This window comes from Ahaetulla prasina, chromosome 16 (genome assembly GCF_028640845.1).
Source record: "Ahaetulla prasina isolate Xishuangbanna chromosome 16, ASM2864084v1, whole genome shotgun sequence".
NCBI lineage: Eukaryota > Metazoa > Chordata > Lepidosauria > Squamata > Colubridae > Ahaetulla > Ahaetulla prasina.
The window spans coordinates 7,849,114-7,865,351 of NC_080554.1; the positions used below are offsets into that span (position 1 = coordinate 7,849,114).

General features: G+C 47.0%; 2 protein-coding genes across 5 annotated transcripts in view; one reads left to right on the forward strand and one right to left on the reverse strand.

Moving 5' to 3' along the window:
• The window catches only part of ASTN2 (astrotactin 2), a 479,279-nt gene that overhangs the window by 88,920 nt on the left and 374,121 nt on the right, over nt 1-16,238 (reverse strand). The window lies entirely within an intron of this gene.
• Nucleotides 717-11,656, forward strand: TRIM32 (tripartite motif containing 32). Of its 3 annotated transcripts, none has more exons than XM_058159182.1 (2): nt 717-805; nt 8,671-11,656. In XM_058159182.1, the coding sequence occupies exon 2, from the start codon at nt 8,724-8,726 to the stop codon at nt 10,668-10,670; it is 1,947 nt and encodes a 648-aa protein (XP_058015165.1). In that variant the 5' UTR covers nt 717-805; nt 8,671-8,723; the 3' UTR covers nt 10,671-11,656. The 3 variants fall into 3 exon arrangements, with proteins under 3 accessions (XP_058015165.1, XP_058015167.1, XP_058015166.1); XM_058159184.1 differs by having other exon boundaries at nt 758-771; XM_058159183.1 differs by lacking the exon at nt 717-805 and adding an exon at nt 4,951-5,633.

The following is a 16,238-nucleotide window of genomic DNA, read 5'->3' on the forward strand; positions in this document are numbered from 1 at the left end:
ATCTGTTGTATCTATCTATCTATTGTTTCCATCTATTGTATCTATCGTTTCTATCTATTGTATCTATCTATTGTATCTATCTAACTAACTATTGTTTCTATCTATTGTATCTATCATTTCTATCTATTGTATCTATCTACCATCTATTGTATCTATCTGTTGTTTCTATCTATTGTATCTATCATTTCTATCTATTGTATCTATCATTTCTATCTATTGTATCTCTCTACCTATCTATTGTATCTATCTATTGTTTCTATCTATTGTATCTATCTATCTATTGGGTCTATTGTATCTATCTATTGTATCTTTCTATCTACTGTTTCTATCTATTATATCTATCGTCTCTCTCTCTCTCTCTCTCTCTCCATCTATTTCTTTATTTAAACGAATTTAAATCCGTGCAGGCAACGGCTCCAAGACCTAAATTCATTTCGCGTCAACAAAAAGAAATAAACAAACAAACAAACCAAAAGCGAAACCACTTTCTCCTTCCCTCCCTCCCTCCCTCCCTCCCTTCCTCCTCCTCCTCCTCCTGGCATCCTTTGCACGGCTTTTCACAGAGGTATATATAAAAAAAAAAAAGGCACCACAACTCCCATCATGCCTGGCGAGCGGCGACGTTGCCGGGAAGGGAGGGAACAGATGGGGAGGGTGGGGGTGGGGAGGGAGTGGGGGGTGTAGTACCCTCCCTCCTTTGCGCAGGCGCGGAAGAGAGAGAGAGAGAGAGAGAGAGGAGGGGAGGGGGGGTGTTGGGAGAAACGACAAAAGGTTGGTGCGGCTACGGCAGAGGAAAAGCGGGCAGGTAGGGAGGGGTTCTGCTTTGCCGGGGTGGGGGTGGGGAAATGGGATGGGGGGGACAGCGGGAGGGAAGCGGGTGACCTCATGCAGCCCCCCCTCCAACCTCGGACAGCGTCCTCAGCCCCCGCGATCGCCTTCTGGAGGGGAGGGTTTCCTTTCCACCCACCCCCCAAAAGCAGCCAAGGGGTTGCTCCAGGAATTCTTTTTTTTTTTTGCAAAAGTGGTTGCAAGATTTCCCCCCCACACTCTCTCTCCCCCCCTGCAAAACTTGGGATCGTGACAGATGGGTCCTTCAACCTCCCCCTCCTCTGCACCCCAAGAATCTGATCTTGCAACCCCCTTTTTCCCCTCCCCCATCCCGGGCTGGCAAAGGTGGGGCGACCCCCTTCCTCGACTCCCTCCTGCACCGATCCCTTTGGGAAGCCGATCCGACAGCCTTGCCAACATCGGACGGACGGACGGCAAATGCGCCCCTCCCCATAAGGAGCCAAAGGCATCTCTCTTCCCCTCCCGCAGCAAAAATCTTTCAAAGGCAACCCATCCGTAAGGGGTTGGAGGATACCACGGATTCCCCCAACCGCCCCCAGCCCTTGATAATGCAAAGTCAAACCACCACCCCCTTTTTTTTCTTTTCAAGAGGCTGGGTGGTTGAATTCCGGATTGGTGACGTGTTTTTTGTACCCTCAAAAGAAATCCTGCTAGAAGGATCCCTTCTAAATGCATAAATATATGCATTTCAGTATATATAAATATATATATTCCAAATGCACAAAATATATGCATTTAAGTATATATATAAATATATATATTCCAAATGCATAAATATATGCATTTAAGTATATATAAATATATATATTCCAAATGCATAAATATATGCATTTAAGTATATATAAATATATATATTCCAAATGCATAAATATATGCATTTAAGTATATATAAATATATATATTCCAAATGCATAAATATATGCATTTAAATATATATAAATATATATATATTCCAAATGCACAAATATATGCATTTAAGTATATATATAAATATATATATTCTAAATGCATAAATATATGCATTTAAATATATATAAATATATATATTCCAAATGCACAAATATATGCATTTAAGTATATATAAATATATATATTCCAAATGCACAAATATATGCATTTAAGTATATATAAATATATATATTCCAAATGCACAAATATATGCATTTAAGTATATGTAAATATATGTATTCTAAATGCATAAATATATGCATTTAAATATATATATATATATATATATATAATATTCTAAATGCATAAATATATGCATTTAAATATATACAAACATATATATTCTAAATGCATATATATATATATATATATATATATATATACATGAATAAATGCAGATTTTTCTGGCAATAGCATCTGGGTGGGTTTGGCCTAGGGTTGAAGTCGATCTCTGCAGGCCTCTTTGGAAGCCAGTGGCTCTCAAGACCTCGGAAATCACACGGATCTCCAGAAAAGAATAAGCATGCCCGGTGTTTAAGGGGAAAAAACAACCAAACCAAAACGTTCAATTTTAGAGAATGTCTGCCAAAGGTCTTTCTAATAAAGGGGTTGAAATGAGGGGGCCCTTGGTGCTCTCTCTGAGCTTGGTGGGTTTCCTTGCAGGCGTTTCAGGACCCATCTAGGTAACATCATCAGTGCTAGAAAGGGATGGGAGTTGGGGGAGGAGGAAGAGGATTGTGGGGTCCTTAGTGCTCTCTGAGCTTGCAGGCATTTCATGACCCATCTAGATAACATCATCAGTGCTAAAAGGGGGTGGGGCTTGGAGGAGGACCTGTGGGGTCCTTGGTGTTCTCTGAGCTTGGTGGTTTCCTTGCAGGCGTTTCATGACCCAACCATGTAACATCATCAGTGCCAGAGAAGAGGGTGGGTTGTGTGGAGTGGAACAGGAGGAGGAGGAAGACTGTGGGGATCCTTGGTGCTCTCTGAGCCGGGTCGTTTTCTTGCAGACGTTTCATTACCCAACTAGGTAACATCATCAGGGCTAGAAGGGAGTGTGGTCTCTCTCTCTCTCTCTCTCTCCCTTCTGGCACTGATGATGTTACCTAGTTTGGGTAGTGAAACGTTTGCAAGAAAACCACCAAGCTCAGAGAGCGCCAAAGAGCCCTCAATGCTCTTTTCAATCTAAGCTTGACCACCCCATCATCCTGGCTTCGTCCTCACGGACCAAGCCATTTTGAACGTCGAGGGAACAGGGCCTCCAAACTTCAGTTGGGACACGTGAAGGTTTGAAGCATGGCTACCCAACAGCCCTTCCCAACCCACGTTGCTTCCGATGACTGCAAATCCGGGTCTTCGGATCAAATAAAAAAAAACATTTGAATTCCTTCCCGATCATCTTTCCGGGATTTTGACGGTGTGATGTTTGGCTGCGGGAGGGGAGGAAAATAACTTGCACAACCGTTGGCTCACACCAAGCCATTGCGATTACATTGGGGGTGTGTGTGTTGTGTGCATGCGACATCCTGTGTAAAGTAGGGCAGGCCTCTGTGGTGCCATGGATGGATGGAAGGAAAACGAGGGGTGGATGGAGGAAAAAAAGGAGGAAAGATGCCTTCAGCCAGGGGTGGGCTTCAAAAATGTTAGCAAAAAGGATTCTCTGCCCGGTTGCTGGGTGGGCGTGGCCATGGTGGGTGTGGCCTAATTGGCCTCCAGTACCATGGCGTTGTTGCCCTCCCTGGGCTCTGGAGGCTTTCCTTGAACCTCCAGGAGGCTTCCCCAGGCTCCGGAGGCTGGAAACGAGCCCATTTCCGGCCTTCCCGAACTTCCGGTAGGCCCATTTCCCCTCCCCACCCCAAGCTTCCGTGCGTGACCTGCACTTACCTCCATCCAAAACGGGTCTCCTGGGAGGGGCAAGGTGGGGTGGGCGGGGCCAGCCAGGAGTGGGATTTGGGGGTTCTCCAAAATGCACAGAATCTTAGCTGCAGGTTCTCCCGAACCCCCAGCAGCCTACCCCTGCCTTCAGAGGAACCCCAACTTTTTATTTGAGAAAGGAAGGTGGGGGATCAACTTCGCGCCTTCCGTAAGATGGATTTGGGGAAGGCGAGGAGAAATGGCGTGAAAAGAGCGGATCGTGGAAAGGCGCAAAAGAAGGGGTAGATATGCGAAAATAGCTTAATTCTTAATGTCCCAGTAGGCACATTATGGCTTCTTGGTTTTGAATGGATGGAGATGTATTGACAAAAAGTCATCTTCTAAGCTCTCCAATCGCGGGAACTTTAAGATCTCTGGACTTCCAACTCCCAGAATTCTGGCTGTGGAATTCTGGGAGTCGAAGTCCACGAGTCTTTAAAGTTGCCAAGGTTGGCGTCCTCTCTTCTAATGGACCACTGTCTGCTAAAGAGTCTCCTCACTGTATTAATAGCAAGAGCAAGAGCGCTTAAGACTTATATGCCGCTTCACAGTGCTTTTACAGCCCTCTCTAAGCGGTTTACAGAGTCAGCCTCTTGCCCCCAATAATCTGGGTCCTCATTTGACCGACTTCGGAAGGATGGGAGGCTGAGTCAACCTTGAGCCAGTTAGGATCGAACTGCTGGCAGTCAGTAGAGTCAGCCTGCAATACTGCATTCTAACCACTGCGCCACCACAGCTCCCAATGCAACATCCGATCAGCAATAGCAATAGCACTTAGACTTATATACCACTTCACAGTGCTTTTACAGCTCCCACTAAGCGGTTTACAAAGTCAGCCTCTTGCCCCCAATAATCTGGGTCCTCATTTTACTCATCTCGGAAGGAGAGAAGGCTGAGTCAAGCTTGAGCCAGTCAGGATCAAAGTGTTGGCAGTCAGCAGAATTAGCCTGCAATACTGCATTCTAACCACTGTGCCACCACGGCAGATAGAGAGAGAGATAGATAGATAGATAGATAGATAGATAGATAGATAGATAGATAGATAGATAGAAAGGTAGAAGATAGACAGACAGACAGACAGTCAGACACAGATACTGAACTCTAATCACTGCACCACCAGGGCTCACAGGGTCTCCTCCGGAGGATCTCGGGATAACTAAATACACTTACTGCTCAACTTACAACTGTCCGTGTCGTGACCAAAGTTACAACAGCACTGAAAACAGTGAGTTACGACTGTTCACTCAATTTACGACCATCGCAGCCTCCCCACAGTAGGTGTGGTGCAGTGGCCTAGAGGCGGAGCTCTCGCCTCACAGTCAGGAGGCTGCGAGTTCGATCCTAGGGAGAGGCAAATATTTCTCTCTCTGGGCACAATGAGAATATGTATCTGCTGAACGAAAACTCCGTCCTGGCGACAGGGAAGGGCATCCGGCCAGTAAATACTCAGCTCCATTCAGTTGCCCAGACTCCACCCTGCAAAGGGATTATGGGGTCGTTAAATGAGGAGGATGGCAGTCTCCCCGAGGTGACCCCAGAAAAGGTTTGAGACGCGACGCTTAACTGGGCTTCCGCTCTTCCGCTACAAATGATACCTCTGCCATTCTCTAGTCCGGGCCCTGCGTCTGTCACTATGGGTTAAATTGGCCTGGTGAGCTTTAAACGTCGTCGCCAGCACAGAGTGGGGCTGAACTCTCGAGGGCCAATCGAAAATCCCACCGTGGTGGCAAGGACTCCCGTTTGGGTGTTTCATAGGGGGGGGGGGACTCTGCCCTTTTCAAAAACAAGCGAACGGCAAAGACGTTGAGCCATAAAACAGAAACTGATTCGGTGTGACTGCCGAAAAACAAGGCTGACTCTACATGTTGCTTTGTGATACAGAGGAAGACAAAAAAACAGTTGTGACAAGGACATTCTACTGTATAGTGAGTGATCTGTTCTACCCCAGTTCAGTTTTGGTTGTGTTCTGATTCTGTTCTAGTCTAATGCTATTGTATTTAAATTATGTTTTAATTCTATTCCATTCCATTCTAATTCTGTTCTGTTCTCTTCTGTTCCGTTCCATTTCATTCTTCTATTCTCTGTTCTGTTCTGCTCTGCTCTAATTCTGTTCTATTCTGTTCCGTTCTATTCTATTCTATTCTATTCTATTCTATTCTATTCTATTCTATTCTATTCTATTCTATTCTATTCTATTCTATTCTATTCTATTCTCTGTTGTACTCTATTCCTAATTCCAATTCCTATTCCTATTCCTATACTATTCTTCCATTCCACTTTGTCTATTCTATTCTATTCTATTCTATTCTATTCTATTCTATTCTATTCTATTCTATTCTATTCTATTCTACTCTACTCTACTCTACTCTACTCTACTCTACTCTACTCTACTCTACTCTATTCCTAATTCAAATTCCTATTCTATTCTTCCATTCCACTTTCTATATTCTATTCCACTCTACTTTATTCCTATTCCTATTCCTATTCCTATTCCATTCCATTCCATTCCATTGTTCTGTTCTATTCTATTCTGTTCTGTTCTGTTCTCTATTGTACTCTATTCCTAATTCCAATTCCAATTCCTATTCCTATACTATTCTTCCATTCCACTTTGTCTATTCTGTTCTGTTCTGTTCTGTTCTGTTCTGTTCTGTTCTGTTCTGTTCTGTTCTATTCTATTCTATTCTATTCTATTCTATTCTATTCTATTCTATTCTATTCTATTCTATTCTACTCTACTCTACTCTACTCTACTCTACTCTACTCTACTCTACTCTGTATTGTACTCTATTCCTAATTCAAATTCCTATTCTATTCTTCCATTCCACTTTCTATATTCTATTCCACTCTACTCTATTCCTATTCCTATTCCATTCCATTCCCCGTCCCACCCCCATTCCATGTTCCGTTCTGTTCCATCCCACAATAAAATATCCACACTCACAAATACACAGACATATACGACTCTAAATTAGACCCCAATTAAAAACACTGTAGCTACCATTGAAGCTCATAATGGTATTCAAAGAAAGCACAAATAATTAAATTCTGACCAACGGGATTTCCTTAATTTTTTACACCCCCAGTGATGAATGACCATGTCATTTGGGAAACATGGGATGATGATGATGTTGTTATTTTTATCGCCTTTCTAAATAGGCCTTCTAAACTTCTACCTTTGGGTTTTAGAAGAAGCCACTAGAGCAAATGTCCATTTGCTCTTTTTTGAACTTTTTCTGCCCGGAAGTTACCCTTGCGAGTTTTTTACACCTTACTTCCTCCAAACTGCATATTTCTTGCAAGATTATGAGTTTTGCACGCACGAGAAAATCCAGCTGTCCTTTTGTTTTTCTTCTTCTTCTTCACCTTAGAGGTCATTCCGAGTTTTAAGCAGGTGCTAAAATATCTGTCTACGTTGCTGGGTGAGGCTCCAAATCTAATGATTAGAAGATGGAGCGAAGCAACGGGTTTTCCTCCCCAGGGGGAAGAAGTGTTCAAGAAATCACCAAAACTTTTCTTGACATGCTTAAATCTTGCACCTTTGTTGCTTTAGCAGGTGTGATGCACCGCATGTCTTCTGGATGTCCTTGAGATGTTTTTGTTAATGGTCATGTACTCAGCAGGCCTGGGATCCATCTGTTCAATTCACCACTAACTGCCAAAAAAAGTGAACATGATTCTCTCTTTCTCTCTCTCCCTCCTGCCTTCTCTCTCTCCCTCCCTCCCTCCCTCCCTCCCTCCCTCCCTCTCTCTCTCTCTCTCTCTCTCTCTCTCTCTCTCTCACACACACACACACAGTGAAATTGACCTTAGCCATTCCAGCCTTACAAAAGGGCTTTCAAATGTGGATGTCCATCAGGCTTGGCAATCCAAGGAAGTATGGAGCCCATTGAACGGTCATATTATTAAGTGTCTTCTACTCTCTCTTCCTGATCGAATTGCACCTGTAGTTAGCAGAATACTATAGCAATAGCCCTTAGACTTATATGCCGCTTCATGGTGCTTTTACAGCCCTCTCTAAGCGGTTTACAGAGCCCCTTGCCACCCAACAATCTGGGTCCTCGTTTGACCCACCTCGGAAGGATGGAAGGCTGAGTCAACGCTACTAACAGAATAACCGTATTGGAAGGGACCTTGGGAGGTCTTCTAGTCCCACCTCTCTGCTCAAACAGGAACCTTATTTCATTTCAGACAAATGGCTGTCCAAGCTCTTCTTAAAAAAAACAAAAACTCCAGCGATGGAGCACCCACAACTTCTAGAGACAAGTTTCTTCCACTGATGAATTGTTCTCACTGTCTGGAAATTTCTGTTCAGTTCTAGGTTGTTTCTCTCCTCGTTCAGTTTCCATCCATTGCTTCTTGTCCTGCCTTCCAGGTGCTTTGGAGAACAGGTTGACCACGTCTTCTTTGTGGCAGCCCCTGAGATATTGGAAGACTGCTATCGTGTCACCCCTCAAGTTTTTAATGGTTTTTAAGGATAGAAGATTCTGATTTTACTTATGTTTTAATCCAGAGTTTCCTACAAGTGAGATGAGGGGCTACATAAATTTATTAAATAAATCGGACCCGCCTGTTTCTCTTTTGAGAGGTCCTTGGTTGTCTTCCTGCAGACGTTTCATGACCCAACTAGGTAACCTCATCAGTTCTAGAAGAACATGGGGTGTATGGAGTAGAGGAGGAAGAGGAAGAAGAGGAGGACGACTGTGGGGTCCTTGACACTTTCTCAGCTTGATTGTTTTCTTGCAGACGTTTCATGACCCAAACTAAGTAACATCATGAATGCACTGATGATCATCCTTGGTCATTACCCAACACTGATGATGGTATCTAGTTGGGTCATGAAACGCCTGCAAAAAAAAAAAAAAGTACCCAGCTCAGAGAGCACCAAGGACTCCTCCTTTGAAACGTGAGCTACACATATTTTATCTCTCTCTCTCTCTCTTTTTTTCCCCCCCCAAACAGGTCAGAAAGATCTGTGGAATCGATGCAACCCATCTCATCTTGGCTCCACCACCATGGCTGCTGCCCCTCAACTCAACTCGGACGCCCTCCGCGAAGTTTTGGAGTGCCCCATATGCATGGAGTGCTTCACTGAAGAGCACCTGCGACCCAAGCTGCTCCACTGCGGCCACACGATCTGCAAACAGTGCTCAGAGAAGCTCCTGGCCAGCAGCATCAATGGGATCCGTTGCCCCTTCTGTAGCAAAGTCACCAGGATCGCCAGCCTGGCTCAGCTGACCGACAACCTGACCGTCTTGAAGATCATCGACACGGCGGGACTGAGCGAGACCGTCGGCGTTCTCATGTGCAAAGCGTGCGGGCGGAGGCTGCCCAAGCACTTCTGCCGGAGCTGTAGTCTGGTGTTGTGCGAGCCTTGCAAAGAGTCGGAACACCTCCACCAACATCACAACGTGGTGGCCATCAAAGAAGCCGCCGACGAGAAGAGGAGGGACTTTGGGGCCAGGCTGGGTCGCCTCCGAGAGCTGATGGGGGACCTTCAGAAGAGGAAGGTGTCCCTGGAAGGGGTTTCGAAGGACCTCCAAGGCAGGTACAAAGCCGTCCTTCAAGAGTACAGCAAAGAAGAGCGCAAGGTCCAAGAAGAGTTGGCCAGGTCGCGGAAGTTCTTCACCGGCTCCCTCTCCGAGGTCGAGAAGGTGAACAGCCAGATCATGGAGGAACAAGCTTACCTCCTCAACATCGCCGAGGTCCAGATCGTCTCGCGCTGCGATTACTTCCTCGCCAAAATCAAGCAGGGAGATATCGCCCTTCTGGAGGAGGAAGGCGAAGAGGAGGAGCCGGAGTTGATGAACAGCCTTCCCAAAGAGCTGACTTTACAAGAGGTGGAACTTCTCAAGGTTGGTCACATCGGACCCCTCCAGATAGGACAAGTGGTCAAAAAACCCCGGAGCATCAACGTCGAGGAGACCTTGATGGAGACGACGGCAGAAGCGTCAGGGTCCTTCAGAGATGCCGATCTCCCTGCAGTAGAGGTCAACCCGTTGTCCCATTGCTCTTCGCCCGCGAAACCAAGGATGTCCGAGGCGACCTCCAGCATCCAACAGTGCCACTTTCTCAAGAAAATGGGCTCAAAGGGTAACACGCCGGGCACGTTCAACCTGCCGGTCAGCCTTCATGTCACCCCGCAAGGGGAGGTCCTTGTGGCAGACCGGGGAAACTTCCGGATCCAAGTCTTCACCCGCAAGGGTTTTTTGAAGGAAATTCGCCGGAGCCCCAGCGGGATTGACAGCTTTGTGCTCAGCTTCCTCGGGGCCGACCTGCCCAACCTGACTCCCTTGTCGGTCACCATGAACTGCCACGGGCTGATCGGGGTGACCGACAGTTACGACAACTCGATGAAAGTGTACACCATGGACGGGCACTGTGTGGCGTGTCACCGAAGCCAGCTGAGCAAGCCGTGGGGCATCACCGCCTTGCCTTCCGGGCAGTTTGTGGTGACCGACGTTGAAGGAGGCAAGTTGTGGTGCTTCACCGTGGACCGGGGAGTCGGGGTGGTGAAATACACCTGCCTTTGCAGCGCCGTGCGTCCGAAGTTCGTCACTTGCGACGCCGAAGGGACCATCTACTTCACCCAGGGGCTGGGCTTGAACCTGGAGAACCGGCAACACGAACATCACCTGGAAGGCGGGTTTTCCATCGGCTCCGTCGGTCCGGATGGACAGCTGGGCCGACAAATCAGTCACTTTTTTTCCGAGAACGAAGATTTCCGCTGTATCGCCGGCATGTGCGTGGACTCGCGGGGGGACCTGATTGTGGCCGACAGCAGCCGCAAAGAAATATTACATTTCCCCAAAGGCGGTGGCTATAATATCCTTATTCGAGAAGGCCTGACCTGCCCCGTCGGCATAGCGGTCACTCCCAAAGGTCAGTTGTTGGTGCTGGATTGTTGGGATCATTGCATTAAGATTTATAGTTACCACTTGCGAAGGTATTCCACACCTTAAGATGGGGAAAACACAAACACACACACACACACACATATCTCTTTGTCCTTCACCCCGTCTCCCATATCAACTCTTCCAAGGTCTCCTGACCTACAATGGTGCCAACAGTTTGTGCCATAAACGTAGAAACGGGGTGGATAGTTGCTCCGATGTTTAGCGTGTGTGTCCTAGAACAAAGACTGCACGTTTCTGTTTGCAAATGTAGAGTGTGTTGTATTTGTTTGTTTGTTTGTTTCTTTTTAACACACACACACACACACAAAATCTTAGAATTAACGACTTTTGGCTAAGGGGAAGACGGCCTGGCAAGGCGATTACTTGCCAAACACAGAGTTGGACTTAACGCTCTAGCTGCAGGCGATCGGTACAATTGTTGGCGGTGAAATCGCCCGGCTTACGGGGGAAAAAAAGGCGGACCCTTTCTGATGTAGAAAATGAGCCAGCTGCAAGAGGCATGATGTCAGGTCTTCTGCACAACCCAACTTAAGAAAACGCTGGATGGATTCTGAAAGTTATTCTCCATTCTTTCCATCTCTCTTTTTTTAATTCTGCTATTTAGAAAGTGGTCAACCCTTTGTCCTCGCGTCACCCAAAATCCTTGTTTCGACTCTTCTCTGTTCATGTGTGCAAATGCTAAATGCCTGTGTTTGTTTGTTCATTTGCTTTTTTAAACCCCGCTAACCCTGGCCGTCTCTCTCACTCCCTACTCTTGAAAGGGACAATTGCAACTCTTTATAAGCCAACCCCACCGGAATCTCCTCGGAAACGTTTGGAGCAGCTGCAATAGCCCGCTAACACTCCACCTCAAAGAAACTTCCAGCTGTTGTTTTTAAACGCCTCCCAAGTCCCTTTTTTTTTTATTATGTCCTCCCATCATTGAGGCCTCTTGTCTGATGTGAAGTAGGTCTTGTTTGGTTTGATGAAAAAACAACAACAACAACAACAAAAAAGAAACTGGAAACTTTTAAAGAGTCTGTAACAAAGAATGTTTGTTTAGAAGTGTGGTTTTTTTCTCTCCTCTCTCTCTCTCTCTCTCTCTCTTTGTAATTCATTACTCAGCTATCTTCCGGCTTTTTGGGGATGTGGGGAGGTCAGGGGGAATATTGTTTGGGAAGGTCACTTTTCTAAGTGACAGTTTCCCAATTGTGAGAGAAATGGGCGTAAATGAGATCAGATGTGACAAATGATAGGTTTAATCCTACATTCCACACCGTTGCCCTGGTTGATGAGTTTCTACTTCAGGCAAAAATCTACGTGTGTGTCTCTCTCTTAGAGGAAGGAAGAGACATCTAGCTGTATTAAGCCACGATTTCTGCCAAGGACACTCAAAATTCCTTGCCCTGGCAAGATTCCACCAGCCGTGCCATCCTGCTAGGGTTTTATTTTAAGGCAACACAACCAGTTGGGTGGGTGATCAGTTTAAAAAGACACATCTCCTAGGCTGGGTGGCTTGTGCAATCACATCTGGGCGAGCTGGCCCAGGTGGGAATGGATAGCCCAGCTGGCAAAGAGAGATGCCTTTCCATAGGGCCGGAATGCTATGGAGAAGATGCACGCCAGATTGTAATGTGCCGCTAGAAGAGAGTGGCCCAAAAATAAACGGTTGATTGTTGGCGCTGGACTTTTCCAGATGTTCAACCGTGAAGAAGGATGGATGTTTTGGCGATGGGAGGTTGGCGTTTACTAGCATTCCAGCGTTTTCATTTTAAGTCACAAGTTTGAAGGAAGAGGGGATATCCCCATTCTTGTGTTCGTCCCATCAGGTGTAGGGGACTAGCGGGGGAAGGAATTACACAGATTGGTTAACGAGGCTCTTGAGGGGGGAAGAGAAAAATGGCAAAGATCCAAGTTTTCAGGTCGCCTCGGGGAGGAACGTGTGGACTCATTTCTGCCTTCATTTTTGCCCCACTCCAGGGGAAGGATACTGCAAAATCTCCATTCCCGCCCCACTGCAGGGGAAGGATACTGCAAAATCTCCATTCCCGCCCCATTCCAGGGGAAAGATACTGCAAAATCTCCATTCCAGGGGAAAGATACTGCAAAATCTCCATTCCCGCCCCACTCCAGGGGAAAGATACTGCAAAATCTCCATTCCAGGGGAAGGATACTGCAAAATCTCCATTCCCGCCCCATTCCAGGGGAAAGATACTGCAAAATCTCCATTCCCGCTCCATTCCAGGGGAAAGATACTGCAAAATCTCCATTCCCGCCCCATTCCAGGGGAAGGATACTGCAAAATCTCCATTCCCGCCCCATTCCAGGGGAAAGATACTGCAAAATCTCCATTCCCGCCCCATTCCAGGGGAAAGATACTGCAAAATCTCCATTCCCGCCCCATTCCAGGGAAAGGATACTGCAAAATCTCCATTCCCGCCCCATTCCAGGGGAAAGATACTGCAAAATCTCCATTCCTGCCCCACTCCAGGAGAAAGATACTGCAAAATCTCCATTCCCGCCTCTCTCCAGGGGAAGGATACTGCAAAATCTCCATTCCCTCCCCACTCCAAGGGGAAGGATACTGCAAAATCTCCATTCCCACCCACCCCGCCCCACACAGGCCAGCCAGAGGTGGCGTTTGCCGGTTCTCCAAACTACTCAAAGTTTCCACTACCGGTTCTCCAGAATGTGCTGAATAGCACCCCTGGTTGCAGGTAATTCCTGCCGGTTCAGCTGAAAAAAAAAAAAAAGCCATCTAGCACCTATAAGTCTCGTGCATCCTTCTGAATTCCTTTTCTTTTTTTTTTTTGGAAAGCCATAGATTCATTTAAGGGGATTTAAAATCCACTCCCTTCGGCTGATGGAATGCTCAGCTGCCGGTGTGCCAGCCAAATTGTCACATCACATGTCTCCACCATCTGTTTTGTGCTCACTTTGCAAACTGTGTGCATACATACCTATTGCACAGGGAGGGTTTTAAAGAAAAAAACACCATCCACATAACCACTTCTGCAAAGCAAAGCAAGAAGAAGAAGAAGGGGACCTGCTCTAAAAGATCGAACTCCTGGCAGTAGGCAGAATTAGCCTGCAATATGGGATTCTAACCACTGCGCCACCATGGGAAGGAGGGAGAGAGGGAGGGAGAAAAGGAAAGAAGGAAGAAAGGAGGGAGAAAAGAGAGGGAGAGAAAGAGGGAAGGAAGCAAGCAATAACAATAGCACTTAGACTTATATACCACTTCACGGTGCTATTACAACCCTCTCTAAGCAGTTTACAGAGTCAGCCTCTTTCCCCCAACAATCTGGGTCCTCATTTGACCGATCTTGGAAGGATGGAAAGTCGAGTCGATCTTGAGCTCATCAGGATTGAACTGCAGGCAGTGGGCAGAGTCAGCCTGCAGTACTGCAGTCTAACCACTGCACAGGCAGGCAGGCAGGCAGGCAAGAAGGTAGGAAGGAATAGCAAAAGCACTTAGATTTATATACCGCTTCACAGTGCTTTTATAGCCTTCTCTAAAGTGGTTTACAGAGTCAGCACATTGCCCCCAACAATCCTCATGTTACCGACTTCGGAAGGATGGAAAGTTGAGTCGACCTTGAGCCTGTCAGGATCGAACTGCAGGCAGTGGGCAGAGTTAGCCTGCAATACTGCATTTTTAACCACTGCACCAAGGTTGGTAACACGAGGATTGTTGGGGGAAATGTGCTGACTCTGTAAACTACTTTAGAGAGGGCTGTAAAAGCACTGTGAAGCGGTATATAAATCTAAGTGCTTTTACTATTCCTTTCTACCTTCTTGCCTGCCTGCCTGTGGGATAAGGGCCATACTGCCAACCCACCAAGGACCATCAATTTGCTCTTAGGAATGTGATACAAGAAAGCGAGCTCACACCAAATGTATTGAGAATTGAGGTTTTTTTTTCCCTTTTTCCCCGCCATATGTCTTCTCTAAACGTCATTGCCTTCCCCGTTTTGAAGTCTTCCTGGTTTCACCTCCTAGCAAACCGACAGCACTTAACATCCCTGTTTTGCTCCGACAATCACACCTTCTATGAATTATTAACCATATGGTTACAATTTGTCACCTGCCCAAAATCCCGTCTGCGGATGCACCTCGGTGTGCTTTTTATTTTTTTGTTAAAAAGAAAAGCTGTTGTGTGACAGAATTTGAGTGCAACATAAAGAAACGGTGAATTATTCGACTTCAGTCACCTTCCTTAGTTTGCTTCTGTTGGAAGGAAGGAAGAATTCTGAGGGAGAAAGGGAGGGACAGGAGGAGAGAGGGAGGGAGGGAGAGGAAGGAAGGATTCTGAGAGAGGGAAGGAAGGAGGGAGGGGGGGACTGGAGGGAGGGAAAGGAAGGATTCTGACGGAGGGAGGGAGGGGAAGGATTCTGGGGGAGGGAGAGGAGTGGAGAGGAACAAAAGTAGGGAGAGGAAGGAAGGAAGGGTTCTGAGGAAGGGAGGGAGGGACAGGAGGGGAAAGGAGGAAGGAGGAGGGAGGGGCAGGAATGAAGAATTCTGCAGGAGGGAGGGAGAGGAGGGAAAAGGATGAAGGAATGAAGAAGGGAGGAGGAAGGGGAAGGATTCGGAGGGAGGGAAAAGGAAGGAAGGAAGGGAGGGAGGGGAAGGAAGGAAGGACTCTGAGGGAGGGAATGAAAGGAAGAAGGAAGGGAAGGAGGGAGGGAGGGGAAGGAAGGATTCTGAGGGAGGGAAGGAAGGAGGGAGGGGACAGGAGGGAGGGAGAGGAAGGAAGGGAGGGTTCTGAGGAAGGGAGGGAGGGACAGGAGGGGAAAGGAGGAAGGAAGGAAGGGAGGGAGGGGAAGGAAGGAAGGATTCTGAGGGAGGGAGGGACAGGAGGGGAGAGGAACAAAAGTAGGAAAGGGAAGGAAGGAAGGAAGGAAGGAAGGCCTTCTATTCTTAAGAGACACCTTTTGGAGCACTTGGGATTAATGTCAATATCACCCTGTAGCTGTACTCAATGCACAAAAGTGCGTGATTGTACGTGTGTATGCGTGCGCGCGTGTAGCCGGGGCCCTTTGTTTTCAAAAACAAAGCCTCCGGTGGACTCCCGTGAAACTCCACGCACAGCCGAACTGCACGCAAAAGACCGAGCCAAAGCGATGCATGATTGATTCAAAGCCGGCTGCCTCCTTTCCCAACCTGGAAACCTCGCCTCCACCGTTTGATATTTATTCCTGGAAATTTATGCAGCAAAGATGATTAATTGCCAGGACGGGGCGGCGGTGGTGGTGCTGTGTGCCAGCCCACCTTCAGCATTCCCACCCCCCCATCCCTGTTCGCTTCGCCATTGGAGAAACTGGCCTTTCATCTTTGCTTTAAGACCCCAACAAGCAGGGCGAGAGAGAGAGAGAGAGAGAGGAGGAGAGAGAGGGGGAGAGAGGGGAGAGAGAGTGGGGAGAGAGAGAGGAGAGAGAGAGAGGGAGAGAGGGGAGAGAGAGAGAGGGGAGAGAGAGAGGAGAGAAAGAGAGAGAAAGAGATGGGGAGAGACGGGAGAGAAAGAGAGGAGAGAGAGGGAGAGAGAGAGAGAGAGGGAGAGAGAGGGGGAGAAAGAAAGAGGGGGAGAGAGAGGAGAGAGAGAAAGAAAGAGAGGGGAGAGAGAGAGAGAGAAAG